The sequence below is a fragment of the Mirounga angustirostris genome, unplaced genomic scaffold, assembly GCF_029215605.1.
Source record: "Mirounga angustirostris isolate CCGP_5_RB_7025 unplaced genomic scaffold, mMirAng1.0.hap1 SCAF_15, whole genome shotgun sequence".
NCBI lineage: Eukaryota > Metazoa > Chordata > Mammalia > Carnivora > Phocidae > Mirounga > Mirounga angustirostris.
This window is the reverse complement of record NW_026991723.1, coordinates 26,122,461-26,134,379: the sequence shown is the minus strand read 5'-3', so window position 1 is coordinate 26,134,379 and position 11,919 is coordinate 26,122,461. Positions and strand designations below refer to the sequence as shown.

The 11,919-nt window shown below is 44.2% G+C and overlaps 1 protein-coding gene across 1 annotated transcript in view; it reads right to left on the bottom strand.

The window, feature by feature from the left end:
• Positions 1–4,744: 4,744 nt before the first annotated feature.
• The window catches only part of LOC135362749 (BDNF/NT-3 growth factors receptor-like), a 69,436-nt gene continuing 62,261 nt past the window's right edge, over positions 4,745–11,919 (bottom strand). Inside the window, exons 4-5 of the mRNA XM_064579879.1 lie at positions 8,152–8,310; positions 4,745–7,352 (exon numbers count right to left, since the gene is read on the bottom strand). Coding sequence (XP_064435949.1) covers positions 7,167–7,352; positions 8,152–8,310 — 345 coding nt within the window. The 3' untranslated portion in view covers positions 4,745–7,166. The remainder of the gene's footprint in view (positions 7,353–8,151; positions 8,311–11,919) is intronic.

Below are 11,919 nucleotides of genomic sequence, written 5' to 3'. Positions count from 1 at the left end.
TCTGGAGGTAGTGTGGCCCCACCAACACCTCATCTCAGACCTCTGGCCTCCAGGACTGCGAAAGAATCAGTTTCCGTTGTGTTAAGCCACACAGTGTCTGGTAACTTGTGAAAGCAGTCACAGGCCACTAACACACGTACGTTAACACCCCGGCATGCTGTAAGCGGTTACTCATCACAGTACTGCAAGAGTGTTGCTCCCAACAGGAAATTAGGCATCTTTAAGGGTGAACTACAAGAATGTGTTTGAGGAGGAAGCAGGCAAGGATGCTGGAAACCTTGACCTTGGGTTTGGAATTTAAACAGAGAGCATTGTAATTGTCTCAACAATGGGACTATCAGAATATGGTCTGGTGGAAGTGTGGACCTTTAATAGTCCAGATTGGTTTCTAGCTGGCCAGGCGCCAATAAATTTAACCTTTGTCCTTTAATCTGGTTTCTTTGAGCGGGATAGACTCTCCATCCCACAGGGACTCATGATCTTATTTGGATTTTTGGACACGTTGTTTCCCTCCTTACACAACTTTGAATTCCCCAAGTCCCTGCTGAGTGTTAACCTGGTCTTTTTTCACCTCAAGGAAAACATTATCTGCACCAGTGAGAGGGGCTTTCACGAGGGCAGAGTTCCTGAGGAGATGGATTTGGGGATAATCTGCTGCCAAACTTTATGTTCCTGAAGCCTCCACCAGGAATATTGCCCAGATGTCTCCTTTCCTCTCGGGGGAGATGGAGGGGATGAGGTCAGACACTGGAAAATAGGACTGCAAAATCCTGAGAAGGAGAAGTGTGGGTGGGCCACCTGCTGGCGAGGCAGAGACAGGCTACGAGACCCCTGACAAGCCACCATACATTGCTCTCCATCACCTTTAACCAGGAAACACTGGTTAACCGAGAGGCCAAGAGAGGGTGGCATTTTCAATTTGGCTACTGCTCTCGGGTCATTCTGATCCTCAAAGATGCCCCTACCCTGGGATGCCATGATATCCAACTTGTTTCTTGGCAGATTTCTTAGGTCTGACCTGCTGGAAATCAGTCTTTCCATCTCCTCACTCTGTGCTGTGCGTGCAACACAGTAGTCACGAGTCACACGTGGCAATTTACATGTGAACTAACTCAAACTAAGTCAAAGGTAAAGTTCGGTTCTTTAGTCATACTGACCCCATTTCAAGTGCCAGCTAGCCACATTGGACAGGGCAGGTCGAACACTTGTGTCATCACAGAAAGTTCTATTGGACGGTGATGTTCCAGTTATCCAAGGTAGAAGTTGAAAGGGCCAGGTTATGGAGGGATGAGCCAGGGAACTTCTTCCAAAGGCCACATACTCTTCTTGCCTTCAACTAATGAACACTGCAGGCATCGGCAGTGACCATATTAAAATACAGACAGACGGACAGAAAAAAGACAGACTGAAAAAAAGAGCACACATGCCTTGTGAAAATGCTATACATTTTTAAAGTAATCATCATGTAACTTGTAGTGTCTCTTTTGGAGGATGTTATTTATTGTAAGACATCATTTTTATTAAATACACTGTAGTACAAGAGACTCTCCATGTCAGGTTGAGAGAAGCTGGTCACATGATTTACAAACAAAACTTTTTTTTTTTTTTTTTTAAACACTGATATTCTGGTGTCACTTTGAAATCAGCCAAGATGCAGTGGGTCTTAGTAAAGCAATGGACCTCAAAACAGATCGCAAAACAAGAACCAGTAAGTATTAGCACAGAGACGTCACATTAAAAGGAAAATAAAGCAAATAAAAAGAGGGTTCCAAATACCAGGTCACAATTTAAGGGGCAATATATCTTCAGAGAGATATTGAAATGTGTGTGTGTGTATATGGCCTGGATATATACAAACATCTCTCCATGTACAGAAGCAGATGCAGAGAGTGTCCACATCTCTCGGCAGATTTGTAAGTGATAGGTAATGATCAATGAATGCAGGGAGCAATATTTCACAAGAATTTGGTCATTTGTCAAGGGATTACATATTTAAAATCCACATTTAATTCAAAGACCTTGTATTTAAAACATTTCCAGTTGTTTTATACATTATTAAAGCAATAGTAAGATATACAAGCTGCAAGATTGTAGGCCTTTATACATTTCATTTCATTTTCTCTGATTTTTTTTTTTTCCAGTCCAAACATGTGGCTATTAGCAGCTTTTATTATGCTTGCTCCATTATGTTGAACATTCAGCCAACCTTCACTCAGGATCATTTTCGTTAATGCACAGACCAAAAGAAAAAAAAAAAGAAAACAAACACGGACCTGGCCTAGAATGCATAGACTTAAAAAAATGACATCCCCATGTGTTCTCGTTTCGTCTCCTGAGACGTATGTTAAGATGGCGAAGAGTTGCTTGGTTGCTGTTGTGAATTTCACAGTGTTTTGCCTGCGACACATACACACATATATATATATTTTTTTGCTTTGCTTTGTGTTTGTGATGAATGGAGCCAAAAAATATATATAAATAAATGAATAAATAAATAAATACATACATAAATAAAGGTAGAAGGAGAAGGTGGGCACAATGCAAAAACTAAGAATATTCAAGAACCTTTGACTTGAGCAGCAGTGATTCATTCCAGCCCCGACAATGAGAAAATACCCTTTCATGTGTTGTCGTATTTAACTACGAATCTCTCCTGCCCCGAATTTTTTAGAATAACATTTGTTATCACAATCTGGGAGTCTCTGCATTCCACAGTTACGCACTGTGAAGGAAATGCTTTAACTTCCATTAGCCATCTGAGGATTGGGTCACCGGCCATTCCCCTCGTGAGATTTTCTGTGATGGGTGAAACTGAATTCAACATTGGAAATGAAAATCCTCAAATGGGAGGAAAAAAAAAAGAGAGAGAGAGAGAGAGAGAATTGAGGGTGTGTGTGTATGGAGTCATTTATTTAATTAGACATACAATTTAATACTATTGGCATTATAGAAGATCCAATTGGCAAAAAGAGAAGGCTAAAAAGAAACATCTGTTCCTGACCAGGGGATCCTTTTGTCATGGCTCTTTGCAAAGGACAGCATTTGTACTGTTGTTGCTTTGCATTCCCACTCAGAGGAATTCCTAAGAGTCGCTCGCCTTGCAGTAGGGTCTTGGACTTCTCACCATTGGCCTGTGAGACACTGGGCTCCCGACATTCCGGTTCTCTTCTGGAATGCTTGGACTCTGAACAGAAGTGTAAAGGGGTCACAGTGGGACAAGGTGAGCATAACACAAATGTGCAAACCGATGACCAAAAAAAAAAAAAAAAACAATTTTCCTTTCCTGGACCTTTACGTAAGGAGATCTATTTCAGTCTGCATTCTCCTTTGCAAGGAGCCAGGGAAAGGACTCAGTATAGTGGGATGGCTTTGATTCAGTTGTTTTGGGAAGCACATTATCTTAAATATGTCTTCCACCCATGCAGTACTGCACAGAGTTGAGAAGTGCGATGTAGTCCTACCCACATGGAGAATGGAAGCACTAACCGCAATGGGACATTAAAACGTTTTGGTTATTTAGCAGATTTTAAGCGAATGATTCATACTGCACCCTACTTATCATTATCTCTAGTGCTGTGTGCCTATACATTTATACATAAGCCACACAAACACCCTGTGTCTGTGTGTCTGTATATGTATAAATCAAGTATTTATAACACACATATAAATACATGAAAATACCACAGGTAGCACGGATGTGAACACATATGTATAATATGGATTCTGATAGGATCTTTTATCGCATAGTTCAGAATGTTTTCTAAATGAGCCTGATTATGATGCTGGTTCAGTGTACAAGGACTGAGCTGAAGCTATGAGCATGATTATATATCACGACGTTTCAGCTGCTTGTCATCTCACGTATTTCCTTTTCTTCTTCCAACCATGTCCCGCTTCGTGAGTTTACCAGCGTGCTTGCTTTCTTGGACCGTTTGTATCCTGGAGTCTCTAGTGGACAGAATCATGAACTTCAGAGTCAGAACAGTTAGATTCAATCCCACCGGTGCCAGAAGCGAGCCTGGAGATTTTTAGCATGCCACTCAACTTCTCCGAGCCTCGATTTCCTCACTTATAAAAAATGGGAATAATTGGCTAACAGATGTGAAAAGCGCCTGGAAAACTATGAAAACAATCAGTAAATGGAAACAATGGTCAGACTGAGTTTGGGCGAGAGAATTAGGTTCGTCCCTACTGCTGTTGGAGTTTTTCACAAATCGGGTAGCAGGCCATGTTCTGTGATCGTTACACTTCAGAACGAGGATGTTCCTTTTCTAAAAACCAAAAGAGCATGAGAAGAGGGGATGGTGGAAGAACTGCGATGACTATTTTAAGCTATTCTGTGGTTCGTTCAATCTGGTATTCTTTCAATGTGAGACGTCTCTGAAATCACATACTCTTGAGACAACAGAGAAAAAAAAATAATAATGATCAGCAATATAAATGACTGTAAAACTTTGCACTTGCATAGAACCTTTAATTTCAAGACCTTGAGGGACTTGTCAGAAGGTAAGGAGATTTTTTTTGTTTTGTTTTGTTTTTGTTTTTTGCTTTTTTCCTTCAGAGGAAAACACATTGGAATGGAATAGAATGCTCCCATCTTCTCATTTGCCTTAAACAAATCCTTGCTTTAAAACTGTGCAGCCCTTCTTGAATTTGATCCCTTAGCGTAGTTATCTCCTTTGCTCTCTGTTAAAATAAAACAAGTAACTTGCAGCTTCTCCCCACCCCGCCACCCCCCTCCTCCCCGCCCCCAAGCAGCTGACCAGTCACGCAGAATGACAAACCTGTGCAGGTATTCAGGTCATCACTGATGGAATCTAGAAAGGATTTGTACAAATCTGCCCCTTCTTTACTGCTTCACAGAGTGCCACAGTGTTTTAACAGTACCATGGGTCCTTAATAGGATATATACGTGCAGGTATATATCATGGAGATATGGCTTTCGTTATATTGTTGTGTGTATTCTGGAGGGTTTTTTTTTTTTTTTTTTCACCGACAAAGAGAACAATCAACTCAACTCCTGTGTCTCATAGGCCAGTGCAGAACTTGAAGGGACTGTAGGGTTCATCTTGTTCAACCCCCTCCACTTGACTGCTTATGCTACTCGGTTTCCTTTTGTTCTCTGTTAATTGACACTTGTATTTTTGAGAACGGGCTCTCAAAGCCTATAAATGGAAAATAAGGTGCTCCAGGAATTAAGGGCGCAAGCAAAACCGAAACAGAGCAATTGCACCTTCAGAAACAAATACGAAATAAAATGTCCTAAGATGAATTAAAATCACTCACTTTCAATCTGTCTTGTGTTATAAAGATGTCAAATTAGCAAAATTCCCCTCACAGAGGGTAGCAAGTTTTCTTGAGGAACAGAAATATTTTTCTTCCTTGGTAAAACCGATCACCCAAATAACTGTAAATTTCTATTTAAATTTACAACCTCTTCACAAAACCCACGACTATACCCAGAAGCACACCTCCAAAGCTCGGTCTGGGCATAGCTTCCCATTGGCATGCTGTGCCTGATTTTTTTTTTAAGTTTTACTTCTTTTAACGGAGTGGAAAAAAACAAAACAGCATACGGACAATGGAGTACACTGGGAATGAAACCTCTCTCCCAACCAGAGCCCAGAGCAGGGTCGTGGCCTATGCACACTGAACATCAATGTATGTGATGCCCCCAGGGTGAGGTTTCTTTTCCCTCGGGGACTGAGTCTGCCCTTCCCACAGTCCCACAGTCCGTTCGACGTGGATGAGGACATCCAGGCTTCAGGGTCCATATTCGCTAAAACCCATCGCCACCCTACGACCCAGAGACATTTATACTCAGCTAATGAACTCCATTAGCTTCCCCTAATTATATAAGTTATACCTTTTATGGATCTGCTCTACATATCAGGGGCACGACGTCTGGAGCGGTAGTTTCTGCACACAAGGTATTAATCGACGAAGACCATGCACAATTTTGCTTGCACAGTTTAAAGGACAGGTGGGGTGGAGGGAAGGGGTCGGAGGGAACAGCTATCTGAAAAGTTCAATATAATGCCTCCGAATTTATAGCTTGTCCTATCTTTTCCAAGTCTTTGGCTTTCCCACCTGACCCTGAAACGATCTCTGGACAAGAATTCACCCATTTTCAGCTAAACTCGACAAAGGTTCAGTGGACAACACCTGGAAAGACAAACCAGTGCTATCACCGAGACCTGCAAAGACAAGACTGTCCGGGTGTGTGACGCGCCATCTTGCGTCTCATGGAAGCCATCTTTTCTCTGGACTACACCCTAGTGTTCCTGGTGATGGGAAAAGAATAGTCCATGGCACAGAGTTCAACAGTCTTTTTACTCCTCAGAAAGCTCCTCAGGGGAAGGTGCCGAATACATTCCTCCCAGCTAACAGTCGCTGGGTTTTTCCTAAGTAGGGACTGACGCCAGCTGATCCCAATGGTTGTCTTTGTTCCTCCCATACTATGGTTTATAATAAATCTTCTTTCTCTCTGGTTTTAATCTCCCATAGATAAAGGCTTCCCAGATTAAACACAGGTTTTCCTGTTTCATACACAGGCTTAAGCCATCCAAAAACAATAAGAACAGTAATAATAATAAATAAATAGAAGTGAATCCATAGAAACTCTCGATGTCTGTACAGCAGAAGTGACAAAGTTTAAGTCAAATATTTGTTTTCCCTTTTTTTCATCCACATCAAAGGCAGGAATACAACAAGGCATTGTTAGTTGTGGTGGGCAAACTGGAATGTCTGCTGATATAACAAATTAGGGTTGTTAAGGCCTTTGTCTATGCAGAGTTAATAGTAATGCAGAAGCCAGATTGATTCAAAAGAAGGGGTAAGGGCTATGAAGCAAGGAAGACCAAAAAGAAAAAAGACCAAAAAAAAAAAAAAAAAAAGGAAGAAGAAAAGAGAAAACAAAAACTAGGGAAGAAACCAAGGGAGGTGGAAAGAGAGAAAGAGACAATGCCAAAAAGAAGTTCATACTGTGTCTACGGATGGAGAAGTGCACATGGCTTCCCTCTGAAAGCCTCTCGGTGTCTTTGTTGTTAATACTGTCGGAGTGAAGAACAGCAGATTGATGGCATCCAGCGGCAGTTAAAAGACGTTCATCCTCTCGGCCCATCTGAGGAGGTGCTTTGGGAAGGATCGGTCTGGGGGAAAGGGCCCTAGCCTAGAATATCCAGGTAGACTGGAGATGCCTTGGCCAAGTTCTGAAGGAGGGTGTGGATGCCCTTGATGTTCTTCCTCATATGGGGCTCTCGCTGCCAGCACCCCAGCATCAACTCGTAGACCTCCTGGGGGCACGTTCTAGGTCGCTGCAAGACTCGGCCCTGAGTGATGCATTCTATCACCTGGACAGGACAGAGATCGAAGACAGAATCAGACAAGAAGAAAAACAAAACCAATAAAACAAATGTCCGTGCAAGGAGAGGGCTGCCCTAAACAGTTATTATAGGTTGGTAAATCATGGTTAATTTCATTGGTTTATATCCCTTTTTCTAGGCACACCGATGTCACCAAACTGGTGGAGAAATGCTTTCTCTCTGTGGGATGCTCCCACACCTCTGGAATTCCAATGTGTTTTAGTCTTACTGGCCTTCGATGGAGCCTGGACTTTCACGTCAGGGTGCTGACTGACAAGGGAATTCCAAGCTGTGGAAATGAGTGGAGTTGGGATAAAAGACAGATGTGGGCCTGAAGAGGATGTGAGGTGCCTGACCAAGAAGCTATGCCTCAAGTATAGACAATAGTTGTAAAATAATTGAAATGGGAAAATAAAACACTAGAATGTTCTAGTGAAATGTGCAAAAAAAAAAAAAAAGCCTTAAAACCTTATTGGAATACTACCAAAAAAACTAGTTGGATTCTGAAGGTGCCACTTCTGCTACAAATTTACCAGATGAGCAGCACAAAGCGATTCCTCTGTCCCATCACTGGCGGGTCCCAAATGTGTCAGCAAACACTGCTTTTCTTTCTCTAGAACTCTTAAACTCAGGGAGTGACTGGACTTTGGCCATGACATTTAGGTATAGAGAGGCCATGTGGGAGGTGCTGCTCCCCACAAAGCCACACAACTTTGTCTCCTGGCCTCCAGCTGAGGGACGCCTCTGGACGTCAGCCCTCGGGGGTCTCACCCAGCCCACTGCGCACCTCGTTGTTGGACAGCTGGTACCAGGGCTGTTTGCCGTACGTGAAGATCTCCCACAACACGACACCCAGGCTCCAGACATCACTTTCTGTGGTGAACTTCCTGTACATGATGCTCTCTGGAGGCATCCAGCGAATGGGCAGCATTGTGTGGCCACCGACCTGGTGGAGAGGGGGAGAAAGGAGGCATCAGTCACCCGAAAACCAAGTTCCCATCATCAGGGGGAGGAAGGGTAGAATGCAAATGGGGGGGCACTTTTGTCCTTTCCTTTATTTGTATTTGTTAATTTTAATTATTTATAAACACACGAGGGAAATACAATTTCTTTATAAGAAACAAGCAACAGAGACAGAGGGCAAAGAATGGTCAAAGTGTTTTTTTCATACTTTTTTGCTGTTCTCTCTTTCTGGTAACTAGATAGGGCAGAAAGAGATGACGATGGGGCGGATGTTCATCCTGGATAAAACACACAGGCACACACACACACACGTGCTTCCTGGTACGAAGGTGACTCGGTCTTCTAATTAACTTTGGCCAGGAAACAAGTAGGAAGCTGTGTCCAAAATGATCCACCAAATGACTCTACTTTCTTAGCAAGGCCGGAGCTTCCTTCCACTTGCAGGTCTTAGGATGAGTGCACAGGGCTGCCTCAGATGCCCTCACACAACCCAGCCATGGGCAGGGCAAAAATGATTAGTCCCATTTTACAGATGAAGCAACGGAGGCGCAGGTTGCTATTGACACAAAGAAGTCAAGTCTTCGGACCCCAAGCTTAGGACTTTCCTCTACTACAATTGAGCTTGTGTACAAAAATAAAGAGATCCAGTTTGGGGAAAGTCCATTTTATGAAAACAGTAAGGCTGAGGCATTAGATGGCAAGAGCTTTACCCCAGCCATAGGGTACTTTGTTTGACAAGGACACTTGTTTATGATTTCCGACTTCCTGGAGAAAAGTTAAGAATTTCATGTTTCGGTTTGTAGCCCATCAGGGCTGTCTGACTTAAAACCATGATCAGATTTCTGCACAGTAGCCCTGTGGGTGGTGGGTCCCAGTTTTCATGCTGGAAAACCCAGCACTACCAGCCCAAACGTGTTGCCGGATGCCCGGGTGACAGGTGAGCACAAAGACAGCAGGGGTTAGACCGTCGGCCCCTGCGTTCTCAGACGGATGCCCGATTACAATCGTCAGCGTCCATTTCTGACTCATTAAAGGAAAGAAACAGACTAACGGTGCCTGAAAAATGCTGCCCAACCCCTGAGCCCAAGGAGCTGAGCGTGTCAGGGATGTGTAACATGCTTGGCGATTTCCAGCGATGCTCTTAGCATCGAAGAGAGCTTGAGTGTCGAAGGAGGAGGGTGTCCTGTGGGGTTTTTTCCTCCATTCTTCTCTGTACAAGGACTCCAGATCTGACAAGTAGGGACATAAATTCCTGGGTCAGGGGTGAGGTGCCCTCATATCTTTACTGTTCAGCCTTGAACACACCCCCAGCTCAGACACTAAGTAGAGGTGGGTAGCCTTCGATCCGCTTTCAATTCTGTCTCTCACTTCTCACCAGGCAGTAAGAGGCAGCTATGCTTCCATGGGCACAGATACCCTTCATGGAGCTGCCCGGGCATGCCTGGAGGTGATGTCAATACTTCCCATCAGGGTCAATATTCAAAACAGAACCTGTGTGGCACAGGCATTGACGGGCCAGAGAGGATGCTGGTGGCCATCTCAGCACGCCGTGTTGGTGCTGCTGGCCTGCTGAGGAACTGCCCAGCTCCCGACCCTGGAGCCCCACGGGCTCAGGACTCTGGGAAAGGAAACGTGCCAATACACAAGGCGTTTCCCCTGTTTCCAGATACTCCCAAGGACCAACGTGGAATGATCGGCTCAGGTGCTGGCAGCCCACATACCAGCAGCAAGGAGAAGCTTTGTGGCGGGTGCAGGGAGCTACATGGTGCAGAGTCCCGTGGAGTGAGAGGTCTCTGCACAGGTTTTTAGTGAAAAAGACATATTTATTTATTTTATGGGAATATTGCAATTAAAATCCAGATTTATGGGGTGCCTGGGTGGCTCAGTCATTAAGCGTCTGCCTTGGGCTCAGGTCATGATCCCAGGGTCCTGGGATCGAGCCCCGCATCGGGCTCCCTGCTCAGCAGGAAGCCTGCTTCTCCCTCTCCCACTCCCCCCTGCTTGTGTTCCCTCTCTCGCTGTCTCTCTCTCTCTGTCAAATAAAATCTTTTAAAAAAATAATAATAAAATAAAATCCAGATTTATGATCAAGATATAGTTGGTCTGTGAGGGATAAAAAGAGACCTAGGACATTATGGACAAACATGTGGTAACTTTTTGGATACTAGGCCCTCAAAACATTAAGAGCCAGCTCCCCACAGAAGTTCCTAGGTCAGACATGCCAAATATGCTGTAACCTGTAACTTGCCTCACTTCTTGGAGAGTCATGATGCACAGAGTTTTCTTAACGTGTCTCGGGAGTTTGGCGGAAAAAAAAAACAGATTTAATTTTGTTTAACTTAGTGAATTAAACTAATTTGAATATGTGTTTGTGGGGAGAGGGAGAGTCAGAGAATCGCTTCCATACGTCTAGAATCAGACAGCTAAACTCCCACTGTGGGATGTGCTAACCTAACAAGATACCATGCTTTCCATACTCCTGCATATACACGCTGGTAATGTCATGGACAACCCTCAGGTTGCGATGTTAGAAGCTGGGTCCCAGGGCACCATTTCCTCGTTGGGTGTCCTTGACTAGTTGCCAAACCCTTGACTAGTTGCTCCAACTATGAGGTATGGGTAACAACTTATACCTCCCAGGGTGATGGTGAGGTAAACACTCAAACAGACAACGTTTGTGAAAGTGCTTGGTGAATTCCAATGCACTAATTTATTCAAGGTATCTCTCCCTTCCCCGTAACCTTTACTATCTTATCTCCTCCATTCTGGAGACATTAAGAAGAGCCAGTGCACACGACTCTCCTCTGTGCCTTGCTCTGCAGGGACAAGTGCTCTGGGGTTCCTCCGATGGTGGCCCCGACCCTCCCAGTTTCTCTGTCCCATGTTGCTAATGGCCAAAGAAAAAGCTCCTGTTTCCTTTAAAGGAGAAAAAAAGATTCCACTTTTGATTTACATGTTTTCCCATCTGATCATTTGTTTTATGCTTGCAGTCTCTTTGGGACACATTTTTCACGTTAATTCTTTTCAAGAGTCCCTTCTGGGATTTCACACATGCTGTTATAAATAATGCTTTCCTTGTTCTGATGTCAAACGGGTGAGTGGTGGGAGAATCTAATAAAAGTTCAGACAGGGTTCACAAGTTTTCCAAACCCATTTAGAACATTTCTGAACATTTCTTTTGCAGGCCTTTCTCAGCATTTTGGAGCATATCACAAAAGTAGACCAAGGGGGTGGGGGGAATAGAGTCACCGTTGTTACAAATTACTGTCACATTCCAGTCACAGCGACTGGATGGCTTTTGGACTTCACAAAACCACATACTGAGTGGCCACAAACACAACGAGGCATTTGTTTTGCATTGTGCTACCTGGCAACTTGCCCTCACACCCTGGCTTCAGTATCTGTGAGATGGAATGCCACCCCAAGTATGACACGCCGAGTCGGAGCGCTGCTTCGAGAGCCGGACCTGCCACGGTGCCGGGCGGGGCTCTCCAAGGATCCAGGATCCAGGCGGGTCAGGCGCGGGCCCGGCACTAAACTCACCAGACTGAGCTGAAGACAGATGGGAAATCCACGCGGCCGGGGACTTGAT